General features: G+C 41.6%; 1 protein-coding gene across 1 annotated transcript; it reads left to right on the top strand.

Annotated features, from left to right (window-relative positions):
- Positions 1-91: 91 nt before the first annotated feature.
- Positions 92-16,811, top strand: LOC140353700 (tetratricopeptide repeat protein 39C-like). The gene is made up of 14 exons (XM_072438382.1): positions 92-666; positions 1,286-1,334; positions 9,592-9,720; positions 11,078-11,192; positions 11,708-12,113; positions 13,015-13,183; positions 13,440-13,533; positions 13,628-13,735; positions 13,815-13,924; positions 14,201-14,324; positions 14,403-14,500; positions 14,938-15,042; positions 15,125-15,163; positions 15,468-16,811. The coding sequence occupies exons 1-14, from the start codon at positions 521-523 to the stop codon at positions 15,555-15,557; spliced, it is 1,782 nt and encodes a 593-aa protein (XP_072294483.1). The 5' UTR covers positions 92-520; the 3' UTR covers positions 15,558-16,811.
- Positions 16,812-26,177: the final 9,366 nt, after the last annotated feature.

The following is a 26,177-nucleotide window of genomic DNA, read 5'->3' as shown; positions in this document are numbered from 1 at the left end:
AGTCCTAAAAGTTCTTCTTCCAGTGCCTTGACTTCCAGTGCTTTGCGTATCTGCGGCGTAGCTGTTTATGATGCCGTTCGTCCAATGGGAGCGCGCGGAGGCAGAGCTCGCGCCTTGTCTTTGATGCGCTACGGCCGGTATGACGTCAGCCCGTCTCCTGAAGAGAGCGTGAGGCAGAGACGGAGCATCCAGCTGCTCAGGCTGTTATGTAACGCATCGACAGCGACGTTTTGGACGGTGAGGGCTGACGGTGGAGCGGAGCCGGGAGATGTGCGGTCGTGGCCGTGTGCTGTAACGGGGACGATGCTTTTCTTGCTCCGTCGTTAGTCGGTGTTTGTCTGGGCCCTCTCCCTGAGGTGCGCACGCCTGGAGGCTGCAGAGCTGCCCTGAGGAGCGGCCATAGCGGGTCAAAGCCATCTCTCTAGCAGTGGAAATAGCCCTATGCGGCTTGGCTTCAGGCTAGAAACAGGATTATATTCTTTCCCCCTTCGCTCAGCTCTCAGCCAGCCCCCTCCGCACAATGGCGGGTCCAGAGCAGTCCCAGCAGCAGCAGCAGGTCGAGGAGAAGGCAGAGCCCATAGATGATGCTGAGATGGCCCTGCAAGGCATCAACATGCTTCTGAACAACGGCTTTAAGGAGAGCGACGAGCTCTTCAGGAGATACAGGTAACTGCATGCAGAGCACGTGACTGTGCAAATGGAGCTGCTCCTGCATCTGTGGAGGAAATGTGGGCTACTTCACATTTCACCTGCTAATCTACACACTCATGAGAAAAGACAGTATATATATATGTATATTTCCATAGTTCATTTCCCATGTTCTTTATGTCTCGGATTGGATTAGAAAATCAGAAGCCAGAAGTCTTATCATTATAAAAGTATGCAGTGCTTCAGGACACTGTAATTGATGGAGACAGACAGGGGTTGTTATGTTAAACAGAGGCCTGTGAAACTCAAACAGGAGCGGAACAATTACATACATACTTGTCCAAAAAGTCTTTGTCACCTGGACAACAGCCAAGCTACAGAAATATTCTAAAGATCTGGTCCAAAGAGAGTCCACATAGGGCTAACCTGATTTTGTCAATGACATAATATCCCAGTTTACTCCTACATTTCCTGTCACGTCAAAAATAGACCAAGACATGTAAAAATAAAACTGTAAAAGGTGATATGTCATAAACAAATCATAAACACAATGCTTTGTAAGAAAAGAAGAAGAAAATAATTGACATTCAAGTGTTGTCCGTTCTCTAGTTTGATGTGTTTTCTCCTCCTTCATCAGGACGCAGAGCCCTTTGATGAGCTTCGGAGCGAGCTTTGTCAGTTTCCTGGTGAGTTTTATGTTGTTATTTTCACTGACACATATGTTGACAGCTGTTTACATTGGTTATACTGACTTCAGGGGCCTTTTTCAGCTGTATTCTAGTATTTGTTTATCAAAGTTAAACTACAGTATTATCCTTTTTTATTTTTCAATGTTTGAAATACAAACAAAGAAAACATAGAACAAGGAACACAGCCAGAGATCTAAAACAAAAGTACAGTAATACAAGCAGCACAGAACAACAACACAAACATATACGTAAGTCCCATTTAGTTCAAAGTCCATCAAATATGTCCATTGTCAAATTAAGTCAGAACAGGCTTGAATTGTTGGCTTAGATTGTGTCGTCCATTTTCTGGTGATGCCCTTCTTTCCCACTGCCAAAAGTATGTTCCAAAGTTATAGCAGGAGTTTTATGGCCCAGATAATTTAGTTCTGACGTCCAGTGGGATGCAGGTGGCAAACATTTTGGACTGTTGATCTCAGCCCGATATTTCTGAGCAGCAGGACAGTCCCAGAAAACACGGTGACCACAGTTTCTCCAACAGTTTCGAGTGAATTGTGAGCACTTTTGAGATAGTGTTATGAAACATGTGATTTCGTTATCCTCCATTGTTATGTACCCGGTATATTAGAAAAAGCTTCAGTTGTAGTCATCTGGACTCAGTTTGAAAAATAGACGTTTCGACTCTCATCCAAGAGTCATTGTCAATAAAAGAATTTAGGTCAAGAACTCCGATATTAATACTATTCTGTGGTAAGACCAGCCCATTGGGAGGAGCCTTCCTGAAGTAGAAAGAGTTGTTTGTTTCAACAGAAACTCCCCCCTTGTATCTACCGAGCTAGCCTATTCAGAATTTTAATGGGCTATTAGAAACCTCTTTGTCTTTGTGAGACCCTGGCTCAACCACCCTGAGTACCTGATTAGCATCTGAATGTCCTCTACCTTTCCAGGGGTTCAGTAACCCATTATAAATAACAGGAAGATTAAACCTTAGCCCTCCATTTCTGTTTAAAGAAGGTCTTTCTTTTTTAACAAAAATAGCTTCCTTGACTCCTCTTTCAAACCATCTTTTCTCCCTGCTTAAAACCTTCACCTCACCGTCTTCAAACGAGTGATTAGAGGCTTCAAGATGGAGATGCACGGCGCTCTGTGGTCCTGAACTTGTATTTCTTCTGTGCTGATAAAGCCTCTTGTGTAGAGGCTGTTTTGTCTCACCTATGTACCGTTCTTTACAGCTTTCTTCACTGCATTGGATCGAATAAACTACATTGCTCTGTTTTTGAGTCGGCAACTTGTCCTTTGGGTGAACCAGTTTTTGTCTTAAAGTGTTTCCTGGTTTAAAATAAACAGGGACTTCGTGTTGTCTAAAAATTCTCTGCAGTTTTTCCGAGAGGCCAGACACATAAGGGATAGAGACACCCTTCCTTCTCTGTTCAGTTTCCCTTTTGTCCTGCTTCTTGGTTCTCTTCACTCTGTTGAGAGCCCAAGCGGGGTAACCACAGGCTGAGAGGGCATTTCGGACATGTTTTTCCTCTTTCTCCTTGCCCTCTGAGCTGGTGGGCACACCTTGAGCTCTGTGTTGTAAGGTTCTGATCACCCCCAGCTTGTGCTGTAGTGGGTGGTTGGAACCAAAGAGCAGATACTGGTCCGTGTGTGTAGGTTTCCTATATACTTCTATTTGGAGTTTCCCGTCCTCTCCTCTGATCGTGGAACAATCAAGAAAGGCCAAGCGATTCTCCTTAGCGTCTTCTCTTGTAAACCTAATATGTGGGTCCACAGCATTGATGTGATCAGAGAAGGTTTCCAGCTCTTGTTTCTTAATTGTTACAAAAGTATCATCGACATAGCGGAGCCACAGTTTTGGGGCTATGCCTGAGAATGAGGACAGTGCCTTCTTCTCAAAGTGCTCCATGTACAGGTTGGCCACTATGGGAGAGACGGGCGAGCCCATGGCACAGCCATGAATCTGTCTGTAAAATTGTCCCCGGAATTGAAAGTAAGTGGTGTTCAGACAGATGTCCAACAGTTTACATATGTGTTCAGGTGTCAGTTTGGTCCTTTCCTGTAGGGTGGTGTCTTCCTGCAGTCTGATCCTCACCGCTGCTACTGCATCAGAGGTCGGGATGCAGGTGAACAGGGACACCACATCATATGAAACCATGAGGTCATCTGGGTCCAGTTGGAGATGTTTCACTTTATCCACAAAGTTGTGCGTGTTTTCCACATGATGTTCCGAATTCCCCACAAGCGGAGCCAATATAGTTGTTAAATGCTTGGCCACATTGTAAGTGATGGAATCTGTGCTGCACACTATGGGTCTGAGTGGAACCTCCTTTTTGTGTATTTTTGGGAGGCCGTAAATGCAAGGCATGGCTTCACCAGGATACAGTCTGTAATACAGAGGCCGGTCTATCGCTTCCTCTTTTTCCAGCCTTGCATTTATGGCACCACTTACTTTCAATTCCGGGGACAATTTTACAGACAGATTCATGGCTGTGCCATGGGCTCGCCCGTCTCTCCCATAGTGGCCAACCTGTACATGGAGCACTTTGAGAAGAAGGCACTGTCCTCATTCTCAGGCATAGCCCCAAAACTGTGGCTCCGCTATGTTGATGATACTTTTGTAACAATTAAGAAACAAGAGCTGGAAACCTTCTCTGATCACATCAATGCTGTGGACCCACATATTAGGTTTACAAGAGAAGACGCTAAGGAGAATCGCTTGGCCTTTCTTGATTGTTCCACGATCAGAGGAGAAGACGGGAAACTCCAAATAGAAGTATATAGGAAACCTACACACACGGACCAGTATCTGCTCTTTGGTTCCAACCACCCACTACAGCACAAGCTGGGTGTGATCAGAACCTTACAACACAGAGCTCAAGGTGTGCCCACCAGCTCAGAGGGCAAGAAGAAAGAGGAAAAACATGTCCGAAATGCCCTCTCAGCCTGTGGTTACCCCGCTTGGGCTCTCAACAGAGTGAAGAGAACCAAGAAGCAGGACAAAAGGGAAACTGAACAGAGAAGGAAGGGTGTTTCTATCCCTTATGTGTCTGGCCTCTCGGAAAAACTGCAGAGAATTTTTAGACAACACGAAGTCCCTGTTTATTTTAAACCAGGAAACACTTTAAGACAAAAACTGGTTCACCCAAAGGACAAGTTGCCGACTCAAAAACAGAGCAATGTAGTTTATTCGATCCAATGCAGTGAAGAAAGCTGTAAAGAACGGTACATAGGTGAGACGAAACAGCCTCTACACAAGAGGCTTTATCAGCACAGAAGAAATACTAGTTCAGGACCTCAGAGTGCCGTGCATCTCCATCTTGAAGCCTCTAATCACTCGTTTGAAGACGGTGAGGTGAAGGTTTTAAGCAGGGAGAAAAGATGGTTTGAAAGAGGAGTCAAGGAAGCTATTTTTGTTAAAAAAGAAAGACCTTCTTTAAACAGAAATGGAGGGCTAAGGTTTAATCTTCCTGTTATTTATAATGGGTTACTGAACCCCTGGAAAGGTAGAGGACATTCAGATGCTAATCAGGTACTCAGGGTGGTTGAGCCAGGGTCTCACAAAGACAAAGAGGTTTCTAATAGCCCATTAAGATTCTGAATAGGCTAGCTCGGTAGATACAAGGGGGGAGTTTCTGTTGAAACAAACAACTCTTTCTACTTCAGGAAGGCTCCTCCCAATGGGCTGGTCTTACCACAGAATAGTATTAATATCGGAGTTCTCGACCTAAATTCTTTTATTGACAATGACTCTTGGATGAGAGTCGAAACGTCTATTTTTCAAACTGAGTCCAGATGACTACAACTGAAGCTTTTTCTACTATGGAACACGCCTGGACGAATGAGGGATTACACCGACATACCCGGTATATATATTTTCCCATTCTTTGTCCATCAAAACTAAATTATCTTTCCTTCTCATTTATTTGGAATATATGTTGTAGAAAGTCCGTCCAGATTATTATACAATTAAACTACTTTCTATCATCAGAATAAGTTGCTGTAAGAGTTAGGAACTGAACTTTATTGGGATACAAGATTAAACATAATAAACGTAAAAACATGACTTTGTATCATTTCTTTTAGAATGATTTCCAAATTGTGTTACTATGTAAGGAAGCAAATCTAAATCTTGGCCCAGGTCCATGAGAACCTGTGATAACCCTCGCCGTCAAACCTTGGACCATTGTCACCTCTGGCTTCCTCTGCCCTTCACTTTTCCATCCATTAACTTAATGGATCCCTCCTCCCGACAGCGCTGTGCACATAACAGTAGCACATGCTGCATCTCTGATAGAGGAAGTGATGTGTCTGCCCCCCCTCTGTCCCCCTATGTACTCAGGTACTGACTCATGTGACACTCTTATGGGCTATAGGTGACATCACAACATAGGGCTCAATGATTCTGCCTAAATATCTCATTGTAATTTCTCTGGCAAACATTGTGGTTGCAATTTTTTTGTTTTCAGTTGTATTAATTTTATTCTATTCAAATCGCACAATTGAAATCTGATCTATTTGTCGAGGTCTTAATTACAGGGTCAGCAGCTTTTGGAATATATAAAACAGAATATTTAGTGTTTTATCTTAAATGTTAGTCTTATAGATGTATATGTAGACTTAATTGCTTTTGCAATTATCTTATTGAGTATGGGTCTGTCACGATAACACATTTTTAAGTGTAATATATTGATAGAAAATATACTGTAGATGACGATAGTAATGACACTGCAGGATAATCCCAAAAAACAATTCCAAACCTTTACCCATAGTAAATATTATATGACATACATGAGAATACATATTAACATATGTAATTTATTGAATGATAAGTCAATATAGTATTTATCTGCATTAGTGACAGATATGTACAGCCCCTTTAAGCGGCACGTCTGAGCAAACGGACATGTTTATTATTATTAAATTATGGTCACATTTATATAGCGCATTCACACACATTCACACACATTCAAACACATTCACACACATTCACACACATTCACACACATTCACACTCATTCACACACATTCAAACACATTCACACACATTCACACACATTCACACACATTCACACACATTCACACTCATTCACACACATTCAAACACATTCACACACATTCAAACACATTCACACACATTCAAACACATTCACACATTCACGCACACATTCACACACATTCAAACACATTCACACACATTCTCACACACATTCACACACATTCACACACATTCACATACATTCACACACATTCACGCACACATTCACACACATTCACGCACACATTCACACACATTCACACACATTCACACATCCACGCACACATTCACACACATTCAAACACATTCTCACACACATTCATACACATTCACACACATTCACATACATTCACACACATTCACGCACACATTCACACACATTCAAACACATTCACACATTCAAACACACATTCACACACATTCACACACTCACACACATTCACACACATTCACACACATTCAAACACATTCACACACATTCAAACACATTCACACAAATTCACACACATTCAAACACATTCACACACATTAACACATTCAAACACATTCAAACACATTCACACACATTCACGCACATTCACACACATTCACGCACACATTCAAACACATTCACACACACATTCAAACACATTCAAACACATTCAAACACATTCACGCACACATTCACACACATTCAAACACATTCACACACATTCACACACATTCACGCACACATTCACACACATTCACACACATTCACACACATTCAAACACATTCACACACATTCACACACATTCAAACACATTCACACACATTCACACACATTCACGCACACATTCACACACATTCAAACACATTCACACACATTCACACACATTCACACACATTCACACACATTCACGCACACATTCACACACATTCACACACATTCAAACACATTCACACACATTCACACACATTCACGCACACATTCACACACATTCAAACACATTCACACACATTCAAACACATTCACACACATTCACGTACATTCACACATTGACACACATTCACACACATTCTCACACACATTCACTCACATTCACACACATTCACACACATTCACTCACATTCACACACATTCACACACACATTCAAACACATTCACACACATTCACACACATTCACACACATTCACACACATTCACGCACATTCACACATACATTCACACACATTCACACACATTCACACACATTCACACATACATTCACACACATTCACACACATTCACACACATTCACACATACATTCACACACATTCACACACATTCACACACATTCACACACATTCACACATACATTCACACACATTCACACACATTCACACACATTCACACACACATTCACACACATTCACACACATTCACACACATTCACACACATTCACACACATTCACACATACATTCACACACATTCACTCACATTCACACACATTCACACACATTCACACACATTCACACACATTCACGCACATTCACACATACATTCACACACATTCACACACATTCACACACATTCACACATACATTCACACACATTCACACACATTCACACACATTCACACACACATTCACACACACATTCACACACATTCACACACATTCACACACATTCACGCACACATTCAAACACATTCACACACATTCACACATACATTCACACACATTCACACACACATTCACACACATTCACACACATTCACACACATTCACACACATTCACGCACACATTCAAACACATTCACACACATTCACACACATTCACACACATTCACACACATTCACACACACATTCACACACATTCACACACATTCACACACATTCACACACATTCTCACACACATTCACACACACATTCACACACATTCACACACATTCACACACGTTCACACACATTCACGCACACATTCAAACACATTCACACACATTCACACATACATTCACACACATTCACACACACATTCACACACATTCACACACATTCACACACATTCACACACATTCACGCACACATTCAAACACATTCAAACACATTCACACACATTCACACACATTCACACACACATTCACACACATTCACACACGTTCACACACACATTCACACACATTCACACACATTCACACACGTTCACACACGTTCACACACACATTCACACACATTCACACACATTCACACACACATTCACACACATTCACACACATTCACACACATTCACACACGTTCACACACGTTCACACACACATTCACACACATTCACACACACATTCACACACATTCACACACGTTCACACACACATTCACACACATTCACACACATTCACACACGTTCACACACACATTCACACATCTTTACACATCTTTCATCGAGTTGGGTCTGTGTAGCTGCATGGTTCGTCTGTTTATACATCTCCAGAGCTCAAAATTACTTCCACTCACTGGTAATTGGTCGCAAGTGGCAATCCATCAAGTTCCTCTGTGTATTTTGTACATTAAACGTTTTTATTTCTCTCAATATGATCACATCTTAGCAGCAGGAGTTTTCCAAATCTGTTTAGCATTTCTCTCTCTCTCTCTCTCTGTCGATGTCGCTGTTTTCATCCTTTCTTTCCGCAGCACAAAAGCAGCCTGTTCTTGCCGTCCTTTAATTCAGTTATCTAACAAGATGTCGTCTCATTACTGTACGTCTCGTTGTGCCTGCTCGGATCTGACACATTCCTGCAGAAGTACGCACAAGAATGGAGGAAATTGAATTAGGATTTATGTCAGGAATCGCTCATTTATACCAATGTACTGTACTCTGTTGTACTGAGATTAAATTAGTCATGTCTGTATAAATTGTTCACGATCTGTGCGTGTTTGTCTTTGAACCCTCAATCTTCGTACTATAAAGCATGTTGCGTAATACATTATTTTTGACTTACTCTTTTGTCTGCTGAACTTGTTTAATATCTACAGCATGATAAAGCTGTAATGAAAAACAATCCTGGGTCAAAAACTGTTTACGGTTTGAAAATGTTTGTTTACAGCCATTTTAACTTGACTTTTAATTATTTATGATGCAACTTGAGGACTTTTTCTCCGTCTTCAGTCTGATTTCATGTGTTAAAACAATAGCAACGGTGACAGACTTATTTACCATTACCGGCTACAAAAATGCCAATGTTTTTTTTTTACACATTTTGGCGACTCTTCTGCAGAACGCGATGATGACGTTCGAGGAGGAGAAGATGCAGACGGCGTGTGACGACCTGAAGACCACCGAGAAACTGTGCGAGAGCGACAGCGCCGGCGTCATCGAGACCATCCGCAACAAGATCAAGAAGAGCGTGAGTCCGGCAGCACGAAATCAAAGTGTTTTCTGCTGCTTCATGAGACATTCACTGTCAACTTGCTATTTTTATCTAATAGAGCTTTACGGGTGAATCTTGAAAGTGCATGTTTGATGTTTTCATGCGCAGTGTGGGTGATGAATGGTGCACCTCATTGTACAATCTCTAGTGCAATTGTTTTTAGGGAGCTAATTATTGACTTGTATATATGCTATATGACTAAAATATCAATGTAAACCAATGAAGCGCTGTTCATTTTTAGTTAACTATACTGTATAATCCGGCGTCAGCCAAAACTCACTGGCCATTGTCTGCGATCGATGCACTTTGGCCCTGGAAAGACACAATGAGCATGCGATAAATTTGCTTAGTGGTGAATGAATAGGAGCCTTTCCCCCGGAACTACTCGCTGGCGGTGGTGAAAGAAGAGAAGGTCGAGAGACGAGAGCGCTCACTCTGGAGCGATGAGTGATGGGGTTTTGCACGAGATGAAAGCGGAGACTGACGCGGCGGAGCAGTCACTTTTAAATCTGAGTGATGATTGGTTAAGCCAAGCAGAGGATGGGCTGTGACGAAGATGAAGTGCTGCATGAGATGATTGGCAGGATCTCGAGCGACATCTGGAGAGAGGCAGATGAAGTCTTCCAGATTGAAAGGCCGCTACAGTAGCTCCATAAAGTTACAGATTGCCTCCCACATAACCTCCCCTGCCACATTCTGCGCCTGAATTGTATAAATACTTTGCTCTTCTTTCCTATCTTCTATCCTTTTCCTTTGTAGTTGAAAGAAAACTGGAAAAGTAGATGGATAGCTACTTTGTTCCTTTTGATCCTTTTGATAGAAATGCCGGTGCCTGTCAGTACCAGCAAATCATAATTACAAAAATCATACCTTAAAACATGTAGCCAAAGGAATAAAGCCCCACACACACAGTTTTACCTTCCACGTCTGGTGTCTGAGGTGGATGATGGTTGTTGCAGCCGTGAGCTCATAGCAGCTCTGATTAAATTACAGTCTGTGTGAGATGAAATCAGAAGTCTACAGCCATCCCGGGGACTCCACTCTCTCTCTCTCCTCTGGATTCGTGCCTCTCGGGAAACTCCTCCTTAATATACGTTGAAGAAATTGTGTATCTAATGTTTGTAATGAGAAAACTGAAATATGCGCTGCTGTGTGGTCATGAATCAAGATGCGTTTGAAATATCTATAGAGACTGCGTTTGCTATTTTTTTACCTTTATTTCATTTTGTAGATGGACACGAGTTGTAGGTACAAGATTACATTATTGAATAAATCTGTGTGTGATTGAATTAGTTTGTTATGTGTGAGTTTTGAATGTGTTTGGATGCCACAGATGGACTCGCAGAGGTCAGGGGTCGCTGTGGTGGATCGGCTCCAGAGGCAGATCATCGTGGCGGACTGTCAGGTGTACCTCGCCGTGCTCTCCTTCGTTAAACAAGAACTCTCCGGTAATCCACTTTTACCATCGATATATATATATATATATATATAGCAGACCTAAATAAATACATAAATGTCAGTGCTTGTGTTGGTCTGTCAGTGTCTCTCTTTGTTATCCATGTGAGTCAGTGGAGCTTGTCTGAGTCGTCTTAATCAAGTAGGGCTGACTTCAACCAATTAGATTAGATCCATAACACACAACTAATCTCTCACACAGTTTCTTTAGATTTTTTAATTGTTTACAAAACATAAAACGGAACATGCTCAAATTACATTAGTAATATATATGATTTGTATGTTGTATGTTTGTCTGTTGTAAGCTGTAAACAAGTAGCCACACAACAGGCAAACAATAAGGTTAAGATAAGAAAAGTTCCACAACTGGAGAGCTCAAAATAAATAAGGAACTAAACTTTTACGGTACATAAAAATATGTCTCAATATTCATTTAGCGTTTACTTTACAGTATACATTGTAAGTGTTACCAATTGAAATACTATTTATTCACACTTTTCACTTACAGCCTACATCAAAGGAGGCTGGATTCTGCGCAAAGCCTGGAAAATGTACAACAAGTGCCACAGCGACATCTCCCAGCTCCAGGAGACCTCTCAGCGCCACGCCTCTGTCCCGCCAACGGAGTCCATGAGCACGGACAACGACAACCACAGCCCCAGCCCGGAGTCCAGTCCAAATTCCAGTCCCCAGTCCAAGGTCTCCGGGGAAAACGGTGTGACGGACGAGGCCCTGGACCGCCTCAAAGGGTCGGTCAGTTTCGGGTACGGTCTGTTCCACCTGTGCATCTCCATGGTCCCGCCTCACCTGCTGAAGATTATCAACCTGCTGGGGTTTCCCGGGGACAGGCTGCAGGGGCTGTCCTCTCTGATGTACGCCAGCGAGAGCAAGGACATGAAGGCGCCGCTCGCTACGTGAGTGGGCTCCTGCTTTAGGGTCAACTTTTGTGATTGTTTGTGAGGCAAGCACAGTGATGATTACTATAGAATAATAAGAATCACTTGACACCAAAACTTCACTTTACACTCTAAACATGCTTTCATAATGTAGGGCAGAATGAGCTAAGAATTACTTGAGGTATCATTACTAAATTTATTCAAATAAAAATTGTAAGAGGGGTTTATTCTTGGGTCGGTTGGGATTTATATTGATTTAAGCAGCTTGAGGTCAATCAAATATCTACAGTAAACAAAAGCAGAACGATCATTTCATTTCTTGCCTTTAGTGTACATTATTTGATATTTACAGTCACGTTGTTGAAACATCATTTTAAAAGAGTTGTCAGTCCTGGAAAACCACATTTTATCCAATGCAGATCTTGGTTTGATGAGCTCCAAACTATTGGCAAATAAAATAAATAAACAGACCAGTTGACCGAAATATTTTTTTCTCTTTTGACTTCAGCTTTATTTATATTATATTTGACATAATATAGGATATTTATTCAATTTTATAGGTTTATTTTAAAATTGAATCGTGATCTCATCCCTGTTCCCCGCCATCTTGGCTCTGCAAGGCTCTAAGTGAGTGACTGCTGGATTTAACCAATCACAGTGAAATGTCAACTCTCACAAGAAACAGATGACTTGGTTTACCTTTTAGAAAACAATTATAATTTGGCTCAAAGAAAATCGTGATAATATTTTTTTTCCATATTGCCATAGCTTATCTTTTATTCAGTTATTGCACAGTGTTACACTATTAATGTACCGACATATTAGTCTTCATCACAACTGATGATGCAGTAAAATTGTTTGTCATAGAAAATGTATGTAAATATTACATATAACTATTAGTGTCTGTGTCCTGCCTCAGGTTGGCCCTCTTGTGGTACCACACGGTAGTGCTGCCCTTCTTTGCACTGGACGGCTCAGACACTCGCGCTGGGCTTCTCGAGGCCAAAGAGATTCTTCAGAGAAAGTCTCTGGTTTATCCAAACTCCTCTCTCTTCATGTTCTTTAAGGGCAGAGTTCACCGACTAGAGGTAAATACAGTAAATGCATGTACCGGCAATACTGCGTTAGAGTTTGTTTGTTTTGTCCTTGTATTTTATTCCATATTCCCATTTGGATTCAATAATATAGTTCAGTAGATTTCCCCTTTAAAGTAGTTCATTTGGTTGGGTTAACCATGTTAATTGACGTGATATACACACTGCTTCAAGTGTATCATCTGTTATCAAGAGTAATTTATGTTGGTGTTGCTTAAATTAATTTATCTTCTAAACGCCTCGTCTTTAGTGCCAAATCAACAGTGCTTTGGCCTGTTTCCACGAGGCACTGGAGCTGGCCTCAGACCAAAGAGAGCTTCAGCATGTTTGTCTGTATGAAATAGGTTTGTCATTTCTCATTCTTTCACTGATAATAATGTCCTATTATATATTATATATATTATATACCAACACATTAACACTTTTTATGTGTTCCAGGTTGGTGCAGCATGATAGAGCTCAACTTTGAGGATGCTTACAGAGCATTTGAGCGACTTAAGAATGAATCTCGCTGGTCCCAATGCTACTATGCTTATTTAACTGGAGGTAATCTCACGTACAACAACACATACGACATTTGCAATATTTATTTACATTTTATTTACATTTATTTGTTTTTTGCCAGTGTGTCAAGGAGCATCTGGTGACTTGGAAGGAGCTCACGCAGTCTTCAAAGATGTGCAGAAGCTTTTTAAAAGAAAAAACAACCAGATAGAGCAGTTTGCTGTTAAAAGGGTCAGTCAGTGTCAACACAAATACACAATACTCTTCATTCAGTCCCGCAAATGCCCAACAGTGTCAAAAGCTTGAAAAAAAATGTACTGTTGCATATCAAGAAAAATATAACAGAACAAATGTTAAACAATCTGGAAATACATACTGCATATTTACAACATATACTATAATATTTAAAACTGTAAGAAGTACACAAAACTCAAATGAATAAATGTGTATGTGTAGGCCTACGAATTGCTCTCACATTTGTGCTTGCGTCTATATTCCCTTTTGTAGGCTGAGAAGTTAAGAAAAATGTCCCCCACGAGAGAGCTGTGCATCCTGGGAGTGATCGAGGTTCTGTATCTGTGGAAGGCGCTGCAGAACTGTTCCCCGTCCAAACTGCAGATCATGAACCAGGGTAAAACAGCGCAATAATCAGTCAGAGCATTGAGTTAAGTCTTGGTTTAATATAAAGGGTTTGTGTGTTTTCGGACAGTGTTGCAGCGAGTAGACGACACTTACTGTAGAGGCCTGAAACATCTGCTGCTGGGCTCCATTCATAAGAGTCATGGAAATATCAGAGACGCAGTTCAGGTAACGGCAAACTGTAAAGGAATATCCATCCATCCTGAACACCACCAGACTGAGCATAATAAAGGGGACATATTATGCTAAGTCAGCTTTAATGGGCTTTTAATCTCAATTCAACAGTGTTTCCGCTTCAATAGTTTAAACAAAGTTGTGTTGACAATGAATACTATTTGAGTAATCGTGTATTGTTTTGCAACTGAGGCTTGAGTACGCAGAAAATTCCTGTTTTCACCTACCCCCTATCCCCGTAAGGTTTAAAATGTCATCTAGCCAAAACAACAACATGTAAATACAAATCTGCTGCTTGTTACAGTGAAATGTCGCCATGAGTTTTTGACAAAATTATTGTTTAGCTCAATACTAAGTACATGGAAAAAACATATTATTTTTTATTCACAAATGTTTGAAATTGTGAGTGAGTCGTGTTCTGTCTCTCTCAGTCATTCCAGCTGGCTGCAAGAGATGAGTACGGTCGCCAGATTAACTCCTATGTTCAGCCTTATTCGGTCTATGAGCTCGGCTGTATACTACTGGGGAAAGCAGAGGTAATCCATCCTCCATAGCATTATTTTTTAAGGTATTATTAATTTGCTGCGTAAACTGACATTTGTATCGTCATTTCTCTAGACTGTCGGAAAGGGGAGATCTTTTCTTCTTCAAGCAAAGGTAAATACATTTGTATAGTTGTTTGTATAGTCAATTGAAGATTTTTGAGAGCGAGATCAGGAATGAGTATTTTGAGATGTAAAATGTGTTCAGATTGATGTATACATTGTGAATATAAGGGTAGAATGATGCAGACAGGAGACAAAAAAGGTCTATTTTGGATAGAGAGAGAAGAGTTTAAATGAGCTGGTCTGAGAAATGAAAATGCAGAATAATGGTTTAGATGAAGACCAAAAAAATTAGATGTCTGTGTTATGTTTTACAATTCTGTTAATAATGTCTTTCTATTTTTTTACTTTTTCAGGAGGATTTCACAGGTTACGACTTCGAAAATAGGCTCCACGTGCGGATACACTCAGCCTTGGCCTCCATAAAGGATGTAGTGCCTCAGTAACCTCAGCAAAACTACAATACATTGGCTCAAGTTACATGCAGCACAAAAGCCAGTCGCCCTTTCATTTGATTTACCCGTGTTGGCACATGGTAAAACAGTTCCCGTCTTTAGGCAATGGATCAGTTGAAGCTAATGTCGCACTGCAGTTCCACCCAGGTTTATACATAGTGACTCAGATCTGCAACAGACTCCCAATCTTTTATTCCACATTCATGGCCTTACCTGAAAAAAAAAGTGTTATTGACAGCTAAAAGCATTCTGTTTAAAGCTTGAATATGCTATGCAGTAGTGCAGTGTGTTGATGTCCACAGGTTGTGCAACAAAGAGTAAATCTAAGCAAAAGTAATTCATTATTTCAAAGACAATAGTTTAATCTGAAGGAATCTGATTGCACACAACAGAGTCTAAACATAAAACACAAAAAAGAGAGAAGATACTGTCAATCCTTTAAAACTAATAGGATTTTCAAGGGAAGAATGAAAAGACTCATCCTGCCATATTTTATTTTGACTAAGAATAAAATCTGGCCTCTACCATGCAAACCTCTGATTGTATAGAATCTTGTCCATAGCTAATTTAATGCTTTTCCCCCTCTAAACACTACACTAGCTTACTTTTCTTCTTTGTAAGAATTAGCAGTAAGTCGTCACATTTTAGTTCATTTAAAGGCACCACACTATACAACGCTGTATGGTTCACATATACTGTATGGACATTTCAAAGAATTCCAATGACAGCTGCTTCTAATTATATTTCATTAATTTATACAATAACCCATATAGCCACACGTCACCGCTTTTGATCTATAGACTGACATATCATCAAAACATTAACAATTAGACAACATTTGAAACATTTTGCACAATTTATAGCCTTTTTCCAACATATTTTAAATGTACATATGAATCATTGTGTGCAGGCCAGGGTATTATCTTTGAGCTCTGTAAGCAATACATTATCATCACTATAACAAACCATAATTATCCTCAACTTTGATGCACATACTTGGTTTTCCTTGAAGAGAAGACATTGGTGGTCATCCTTGTAGCTGGTTGTAAAATGTACCTGTAAATGGCCTTGGAAGGGCTCGGTGTGTCGAATGTCTTTGTCAGTATAAGCTGTTATCTAATTGCTCTATTGAACCCTTACATTACTTAATGTTTATTTTCCCCTCTGAAGCTTTGACTCTGACTGTCGGGCTGATAGTGTTTCAATGTACCACTGATCTCTTCAATAAACCGTTCTCAAATTGAATTCATTTTCAGTTGTACTTTGCAGTGATAGTCTAGTAGAAGCTCAGGTGGTGCTGTTCAGCAACAAAATGTCTGATGGTTCAATCTCTCCTATCAAGATACTGATTGTGTCTTCTGACAAGACTCTTTAGTTGTCTCGAGCAGGGGTTTTTAAACGATTTCAGTCGCGACCCACATTATAAACAACCTTTGACATTTGCAACCCCGAAGCATACTAAGCTGAAAATTACCAACCGTCTCAGCCTCCATGCAGACAGAGAAGAATCAGGAGAGCGATGGAGCCTACACCTGTCAAATTAACTCAAATGTCCACCCTGATTGATCAGAAGAAAGGTCTGAAGAGCAAAGAGCAGAGAACCAACCAGGAGAACAGGCTGAAGAATCTGGGCTGGGCGAAGCAGAGAGGAAGCCCCAGATACAATAAAACATCTCCAGCCACCTCCAAACATTGCCTTTTCCCTCAAGAATAAAAACCATAAACGTTCTGTCGTGACGCCATTTTGTGGTGGCTGGATCAATGCTCGTTTGGGGCGTAGGGTGTAGACAAAGGATTCACGCTGACAAAGCTCTCCAAACTTTTCAAGGTAGTTTATTTACAGAGAAAGCAGTGTCAAATACAGGACAGCAGAAAACAGCGCCCTGGGTCCGCTGGTGATCAGGAAGACGAACCTCGTCTCTGGGCGTATCTCGCCTTTATATACTGAAAACGCACAAAGACCGATAAACAATATCTGACAGGTATGACCCTATCCATGTACCAACGGATTAGCCAATGAGAGAGCAAGATGTAAAAGTATCCTTATTTGGGTAGCACCAGGGGAGAAGTTACAGAAATGAGATCATGCGCTTACACAGATGTACACAAGGCATCTCAAGGCCTCGCAGCCAATGGAGACATCTCCCATTTGGTAGTTAATCAGATGTGGGCCCCTTACATTCCGTGGAATAGACATTTTGGTAGAAACACACATATTCCTAAAAGCCAGTCTCAGAATGAGGCCTAACTTTGCATGGACCTAGTTTTAATACACTTCAGTTCCTCTGTGTGTGTGTGTGATTGTGTGCCCTGAGCACTTGGCAGAGGGAACTTCCAGTTTGTCAGATATGAAGTGTTTGAAAAGGTTACCTGAAAATTAAAGTTGCATTCCCTGCACATACATAGGGGAAAAAAAACATTTACATTGCCATATATTTACACTCACTACAAAGATACACACATCTGTTAAGTATTTGGGACTATTACAATTATGTAAGAACCCTGGATGATATTAACCCTTGTGACCTATTCAGAAGCGTTTAAATTGGCTATAATCCTACTGTAAATTATTATAGTCATTTCAAAAGAGAAAACTTAGAGGGAGTAAAATTGTCACACAAAATAACCCAAAACATTGTTTATATGAAATATAAATGCAGGCTGAATTTGTTTTCACTTTTTTATTTACAATCTTGGACTCATTTTATTAGTAAAGCTGGGTACTGGGCAAAACCTCCTGAAAATAGCCTGTTATGTTCATCTATTTGTTTGCACTGTTTGAACGCCATTATAAGATAAGATAAGATAAGATAATCCTTTATTGTCCCACATGGGGAAATTTCATTGGTGCAATGCAGGTAGATATATGCACAAACACAAAAATTCACACACATATTATGCCCTGGCAACACCTATGGCTAGAGAGAACATGGGTTCTGTTGGTGTAGAATCTTGCGAGTGGAGAAGCCACAGTATTTGGTTTAATTTGATTACCTATGTTCACGAAGAACTGCTTATGTGAGTGGATATATGATTCATATTTTGAAATGCATGAGGTTGTTGTATTCGTAAAAGTGTTCAAATTAAAATAAAACAAGGTTAAAATTGCACAAAGTGTATTTATTAAGCAGACTGTATATTTAGGCATTGAAAGAAAGTCAACAAAAATACAGATGATGTGGGTGTGTCCATCTGTATAATATGTAAAGTGTGTGAATGAGCGCGTGCTGTAGTAGAGTGTAGCACAAGGAGACAAACTTAATGATGGGCTATGCAATGCAAAATATTGTCATTTCTAGCTTGATGTCAAGTTGTTGTCAATGTGTTATTTTTCTATTTGTCCACAGAGGGGCGCTGTAGTCTGCTGTTGTCTCAGGTGTGAGCCAGGTGAGGACAGGTAGTTAGAAAGGGTTGACTTAACAGATTTTTGGGCACATTTATATGAAATATTGACCTTGTTGGCATGTGTACTTTAATCACTATGCAATCAAATTTAAGATTTCACAATATGACAGACCAATGGATTCACTGGATGAGTCACTGTAGTGGTGGCCTATGATTCCTTCTCTTCCATCTCTCACTCTTTGCGCTTTGGCCCAAACATCCAATAAGAACATTCTTTAAAAGTCCATATTAATTTAAGTTTTGAGTGCAGGCATTTCTTTGTTATTCAACTTTTTATTGTGTAAATGTTTTGAGTAGGAAAATGATTGGACTCGTTGTAAAACAAAGTCGTCATCTCTGCAAAAGGTCATACGTACTTTGTCAAAGAAACATCATTCTAAACATATGGAACTATCCTAAATGGGGAAAAAACACTGCTAGGCCATAGGCTGTAGCCTGTATCGTTCAAGTTCACTACACCTGCCAAAGGACTAAAAAATTACTTCAAATATAAAATTATCATTGTACTTTTAGCTCATGACCAAAAGTTCTCCACTCGCATCGCACCAGTTTTTTTACGGCGATAACTTAAATGCGGAACTATATTATCAGCCTGACAGCGCAATATCCCTACGCCTGAATCATTCCGCCTCTGAATCAGCCAATCAGGTGAGAGATTACTACAACATCAAACATGGCTGCGCACGTGGAGCGGCATGTTGTCTCTCGAGCCGATAGAAAACGCTATGAAAATATGGATTACACGTGCATCACACACATTTCAGCGGTAGAAAAAGAACAAACACTGACTGTTGTCCACTGGAGGAAGCTGTTGTCCGCTGGAGGAAGCTGTTGTCCGCTGGAGGAAGCTGTTGTCCGCTGGAGGAAGCTGTTGTGTCCGCTGGAGGAAGCTGTTGTGTCCGCTGGAGGAAGCTGTTGTGTCCGCTGGAGGAAGCTGCTGTCCGCTGGAGGAAGCTGTTGTGTCCGCTGGAGGAAGCTGTTGTGTCCGCTGGAGGAAGCTGTTGTCCGCTGGAGGAAGCTGTTGTGTCCGCTGGAGGAAGCTGTTGTCCGCTGGAGGAAGCTGTTGTCCGCTGGAGGAAGCTGTTGTCCGCTGGAGGAAGCTGTTGTGTCCGCTGGAGGAAGCTGTTGTGTCCGCTGGAGGAAGCTGTTGTCCGCTGGAGGAAGCTGTTGTCCGCTGGAGGAAGCTGTTGTGTCCGCTGGAGGAAGCTGTTGTGTCCGCTGGAGGAAGCTGCTGTCCGCTGGAGGAAGCTGTTGTATCCGCTGGAGGAAGCTGTTGTATCCGCTGGAGGAAGCTGTTGTCCGCTGGAGGAAGCTGTTGTCCGCTGGAGGAAGCTGTTGTGTCCGCTGGAGGAAGCTGTTGTGTCCGCTGGAGGAAGCTGCTGTCCGCTGGAGGAAGCTGTTGTGTCCGCTGGAGGAAGCTGCTGTCCGCTGGAGGAAGCTGTTGTGTCCGCTGGAGGAAGCTGCTGTCCGCTGGAGGAAGCTGTTGTCCGCTGGAGGAAGCTGTTGTGTCCGCTGGAGGAAGCTGTTGTGTCCGCTGGAGGAAGCTGCTGTCCGCTGGAGGAAGCTGTTGTGTCCGCTGGAGGAAGCTGCTGTCCGCTGGAGGAAGCTGTTGTGTCCGCTGGAGGAAGCTGTTGTCCGCTGGAGGAAGCTGTTGTGTCCGCTGGAGGAAGCTGTTGTGTCCGCTGGAGGAAGCTGTTGTGTCCGCTGGAGGAAGCTGTTGTGTCCGCTGGAGGGAGCTGTTGTGTCCGCTGGAGGAAGCTGCTGTCCGCTGGAGGAAGCTGCTGTCCGCTGGAGGAAGCTGTTGTGTCCGCTGGAGGGAGCTGTTGTGTCCGCTGGAGGAAGCTGCTGTCCGCTGGAGGAAGCTGTTGTGTCCGCTGGAGGAAGCTGCTGTCCGCTGGAGGAAGCTGCTGTCCGCTGGAGGAAGCTGTTGTGTCCGCTGGAGGGAGCTGTTGTGTCCGCTGGAGGAAGCTGCTGTCCGCTGGAGGAAGCTGTTGTGTCCGCTGGAGGAAGCTGTTGTGTCCGCTGGAGGAAGCTGTTGTCCGCTGGAGGAAGCTGTTGTCCGCTGGAGGAAGCTGTTGTCCGCTGGAGGAAGCTGTTGTCCGCTGGAGGAAGCCGTTGTCCGCTGGAGGAAGCTGGTGACTTGTGCTCAGAAGTGGATAGACGGAATAGACCGCGCGTTAGCAACAGCTGTTTGTGTCATGATGACGACTTCGCCAAACAAAACTATCCTACGTCTTCTGTGGCTTCTTCGGACGAAAATCTTGCTCATCTTCTGGAGAGTAACAAGCCAGGCTTTCACCCTACATGCTATAGACGTTTCACCCTACATGCTATAGACGTTTCACCCTACATGCTATAGACGTTTCACCCTACATTCTATAGACGTTTCACCCTACATGCTATAGACGTTTCATTGACAAGAAACGAATTACTAGTAATGAAAAGCTTGCGGCTATGTGGGCAGCATGGCGAGGGTGAGAAGGTGAATCTACCACATCAACTCTGCCACCTTCTCCCAAACGACTGAGATCTACCACAGATGTTAAGACAAAATCATCTAAAAAGTCAAGCAATGTAGTTCCTGCAGTTTGCATCATTTGCAAGAAGGTTGATCAATATATATAACAGGCTCACAAGACAAAGAAAGATAAATTGGTCCAAGCTGAAACTTTAACTGCTGGTGAGTAGATTATATACTGATTCTGGCATGTGTGTTTTCTCTTGCTCGTGGTAAATAGGACTAATTACAGTGAAATATACATATGTGCCTAGTTTATTACATGTAGGCGTAGATGTAATGCATGTAAGACTGTATGATGATGTGAGTTGAATAAAAAGGCAATACAACTTTTGCGATTGTTTACTGATTGTGCTCAGCCTTGATTGAAATTCTTTTACTTCTCCTTTACTAGGAAGTTTGGTCAAAGCAGCTGAATCAAGAGCAGATGAATCCATCCTGATGTGTACCAGAGGTAAAGATTGTGTTGCCATTGAAGGCACATCCATCACAAGAGGTGTTACAAAGAATACACAAGCTTTCTGACAAAGAAGACAAGTGATGAAAGGTAACATTTTGGTAATCAAATAAAATACATATTTCCATATATTTAGATAAATTCATAATTTAATTGAAAATAATTGTAATGACTACACGATACTTTTAAAAACGTTTGAATCAAAGCAAATTTCTGTTTGTAGTGAGCTAGTATATTTCAATCACTGCATTTCCTTGCTTTATACAGGTGACCTAAAGTCTGGGAGTACGGCGATGCATATACAGTATTCTGTGACACTGTCATCCGGACACAACTGATGGAAAACTAGGAAATCCTCAGAAGGAAGAAGCTCCTCTGTTCCAGAAATTCATCAAAAAACACCCTGGTCATGGAAGTTATCAGTAATTAAATTCTTCTTATTGTTTATGAAAGAAACAAATGGAAGATCAGATAAACATCACAGCTATGTTTATTCATGAATTTCATTCAAGATCAAACCAATCCTGTTAGCTACAGGAGTCTACATATTTTCATTCATTTTATTTATTTATACAGGGAAAACCCAGTGAGAAAAGTGGTTACCCTGTTAAAACACAACACAAAATAAACAACAAACATAGGATACTAAAACACAAATAAAATAATAATTTCTATCTATCAATACTTATGAATTTCTATTCCTTGTTTAATTTTTACAGATCCGATCTTCTGAAGAAGACATTCCAGCGAGACTTCCCACAGCTGAATTTCCACAAACCACCAAGAAGAAACCTGAGTGAAATGGTTTCCACGGAGACGACAGGACATCTCCACCAGGGTTCTTCCACTGAAACTGATATGTCAGTTTCTGAGATGTCATGTAGTGATGGAGAAATGGTGCCAGAAAGTGGTAAAGATGCAGCACTGCGAGAGCTCTCAAGGACAGTTTACAGTGCAGGTGCATTACTGAAACAAGCGGTCAAGAGTGCCCCTAGTATGGATGAAACAAGTGGTCAAGAGTGCCCCTAGTATGGATGAAACAAGCGGTCAAGAGTGCCCCTAGTATGGATGAAACAAGCGGTCAAGAGTGCCCCTAGTATGGATGAAACAAGCGGTCAAGAGTACCCCTAGTATGGATGAAACAAGCGGTCAAGAGTGCCCCTAGTATGGATGAAACAAGCGGTCAAGAGTGCCCCTAGTATGGATGAAACAAGCGGTAAAGAGTGCCCCTAGTATGGATGAAACAAGCGGTCAAGAGTGCCCCTAGGATGGATGAAACAAGCGGTCAAGAGTGCCCCTAGTATCACTGAAACAAGCGGTCAAGAGTGCCCCTAGTATGGATGAAACAAGCGGTCAAGAGTGCCCCTAGTATCACTGAAACAAGCGGTCAAGAGTGCCCCTAGTATGGATGAAACAAGCGGTCAAGAGTGCCCCTAGTATCACTGAAACAAGCGGTCAAGAGTGCCCCTAGTATCACTGAAACAAGCGGTCAAGAGTGCCCCTAGTATGGATGAAACAAGCGGTCAAGAGTGCCCCTAGTATGGATGAAACAAGCGGTCAAGAGTGCCCCTAGTATGGATGAAACAAGCGGTCAAGAGTGCCCCTAGTATGGATGAAACAAGCGGTCAAGAGTGCCCCTAGTATCACTGAAACAAGCGGTCAAGAGTGCCCCTAGTATGGATGAAACAAGCGGTCAAGAGTGCCCCTAGTATCACTGAAACAAGCGGTCAAGAGTGCCCCTAGTATGGATGAAACAAGCGGTCAAGAGTGCCCCTAGTATGGATGAAACAAGCGGTCAAGAGTGCCCCTAGTATGGATGAAACAAGCGGTCAAAAGTGCCCCTAGTATGGATGAAACAAGCGGTCAAGAGTGCCCCTAGTATGGATGAAACAAGCGGTCAAGAGTGCCCCTAGTATGGATGAAACAAGCGGTCAAGAGTGCCCCTAGTATGGATGAAACAAGCGGTCAAGAGTGCCCCTAGTATGGATGAAACAAGCGGTCAAAAGTGCCCCTAGTATGGATGAAACAAGCGGTCAAAAGTGCCCCTAGTATGGATGTAAATCTGCCTCCTACACAAGAGGATCTAAATGTTTCCTCTGCCAGAAAGATTGTGCCAATTGAACTTTATAACTTACTAGCTTGGTGTGTAGGTGCTAGTGATGAATTGACATTGTCTAACATGGTAAATGTATCCGAGGAGGTTGATCTTTGTTTACTGTCAATTTGCCAAGATATATATTTGTCCTCAAAAGGTAAAAATCAAACCAGTTGTACTTACACATTTTGACATCAATCATACTTATATCATTCCTCTGTTTGTATGTATATCCTATTCTGCAGAAAGTTTGCCTTATACTAGATCGAAAGATACACATGTTAATTAGCCTGTTCATCACGATGTAAATACTGCTTTTATGATTGTAATTATTTGTTCATATTGTAAATACATTACATAAAATTATATCCGTTCTATAGAATAAAACGTTTACCAATAGCCTATGTTTGCTTTCTTCAAACGGGCAACTGGTGTTCAAAGGGTTAAAATACTACTTTTAGATTATGTTTTTTATAGTGTAGTATGAATAAAGAATAGAGAATTTGTAATTGTTGAAGCATTCAGTTGAATACGAAATGTGGAATAAGAGTTTTCAAGTGCCTAACGATAACATGCAAAATTGTTAAAACTGTACAAATGTAAGTTAAAACTTACATTTACTTACAGTTAAAACTTACATTTGTACATAAACTAAAGCACCCAGAGTCTCACCACTTTACATCCTTCAAGAAAGTAGTTATGTCTCTGAGAATCTGAATTTCTGAAGTAATCAATCAAAGAATGAAAAAAATAAGAAGGTATGAAGATGGGTGTACAGCCCAATTTGTCACATATTTGGGTAAACTGGCAACTTCGACACCTATTTTCTCAAATACTGGAAGAAATCATGCGGAGAACTTTTTCCCCAGCTCAAGTACATCTTTGAGATTGGAAAACCACTTTTTAAAAGTAGTCCTGGTGTGGAGCGAAATTAATTTTCTAGCCACATTCTGAGTTACAGCCTATGGCCTATTGGGGGCGTAGTTCCGCCTGGCTTAAAACCCGGAAATGGTCGGACTTTGATGTGTTTTACTGACAGTTTCTGTTCGAAAAACCAATGAAAAAGATATTGTTGGAAACTTGACAAAATAATCTTTCATTCACACTAAATGCATTTGTTATCAAACTTAAATTCGCTGTGTTATGACTTGTTGAATACAAAGAAGTGTTGAAATAGTTAGCATAGATGTTTTTATTTGAATGCTTGTTGTCAGGGTTGACGTCACGCACATAGCGACAGTGACATTAGGCACGTGACTAGTACGTCACAAAGAGCCTGACTATAAATTCAGGCCGTGAGTCCTACATTTGCAGTCTGTCCTTCCACTTGGCTGTTGCAGTATACGATCGACACATCGACAACACTCCCGCTGTACTACAAACTACTAGCTAACAGCTCTGTCAGTACGAGCTTAGTACATCTAGTAAGTACTCGTTCTTTGGCCCCGTTTTGGTAAATAACAGTGAAATTAGCCCAAATTGCAGTGAGTTGATGAGTCAAATTGCCAGCTTTTTGGTATTGTAAATAGTTTCATGTCTTACTTAAATTTACAGTAAGATGATGATTTCTAATAATACTTGGGCTTGATTTTGATACATTTCACAGCATCACAGAAAAAATATTTTTTGTGTCTTTACAGTTCTCCATAAAGGACCATCATGGAGTCAGAGACCAGACTGGACTTTCTGGAGGTCATCCTGACGACTTCTGGATTACTGGGCCACTTTTTGGACAGCGACTGGTTGTTCCCAAGTCCTCCACCTTCTCCTGCGGCTCCTCTGGCCTCAACGCCTGAAGTCAGCGCTGAGCAGTTTAGCACCATCGATGTTGAGGCCTATTTGAACACTATGGACTATGAGGAGATTAGGTCCACTCTCATAACATCGATTAAGAGCATGTTGGAGGATCAAGGTTTGGTCGTTGATGCTGAAGTTCCAGCACTTGGTTCTGTGGGAGGGCCTTCTGCAACACCGATGCCAGCGTCCACTTCTGCACAAGAGACGCAATCAGTTGCTCACCAGCTGAGAGGCAAGCAACCTGAGGCCCACACAGTGGTTCCTCAGCAAATACACGCGCCTACCCCGGGACCGTACGCTCCAACTGTGTGCATTAAGAGGCCATTAAACGCCTTCATG

This window comes from Eucyclogobius newberryi, unplaced genomic scaffold (genome assembly GCF_026437365.1).
Source record: "Eucyclogobius newberryi isolate DKJ021-1_F unplaced genomic scaffold, fEucNew1.0.hap1 SCAF_9, whole genome shotgun sequence".
Lineage (NCBI taxonomy): Eukaryota > Metazoa > Chordata > Actinopteri > Gobiiformes > Gobiidae > Eucyclogobius > Eucyclogobius newberryi.
Note: the sequence above shows the minus strand (reverse complement) of the source record. Positions and strands in the feature narration are given on the sequence as shown.

Coding starts and splice junctions, on each gene's coding strand:
- LOC140353700 (XM_072438382.1), top strand. CDS start 521: ATGGCGGGTCCAGAGCAGTCCCAGCAGCAGCAGCAGGTCGAGGAGAAG. Junction 667..1,285: donor GAGCTCTTCAGGAGATACAG/GTAACTGCATGC, acceptor CTCCTTCATCAG/GACGCAGAGCCCTTTGATGA. Junction 11,193..11,707: donor CGTTAAACAAGAACTCTCCG/GTAATCCACTTT, acceptor TTTCACTTACAG/CCTACATCAAAGGAGGCTGG.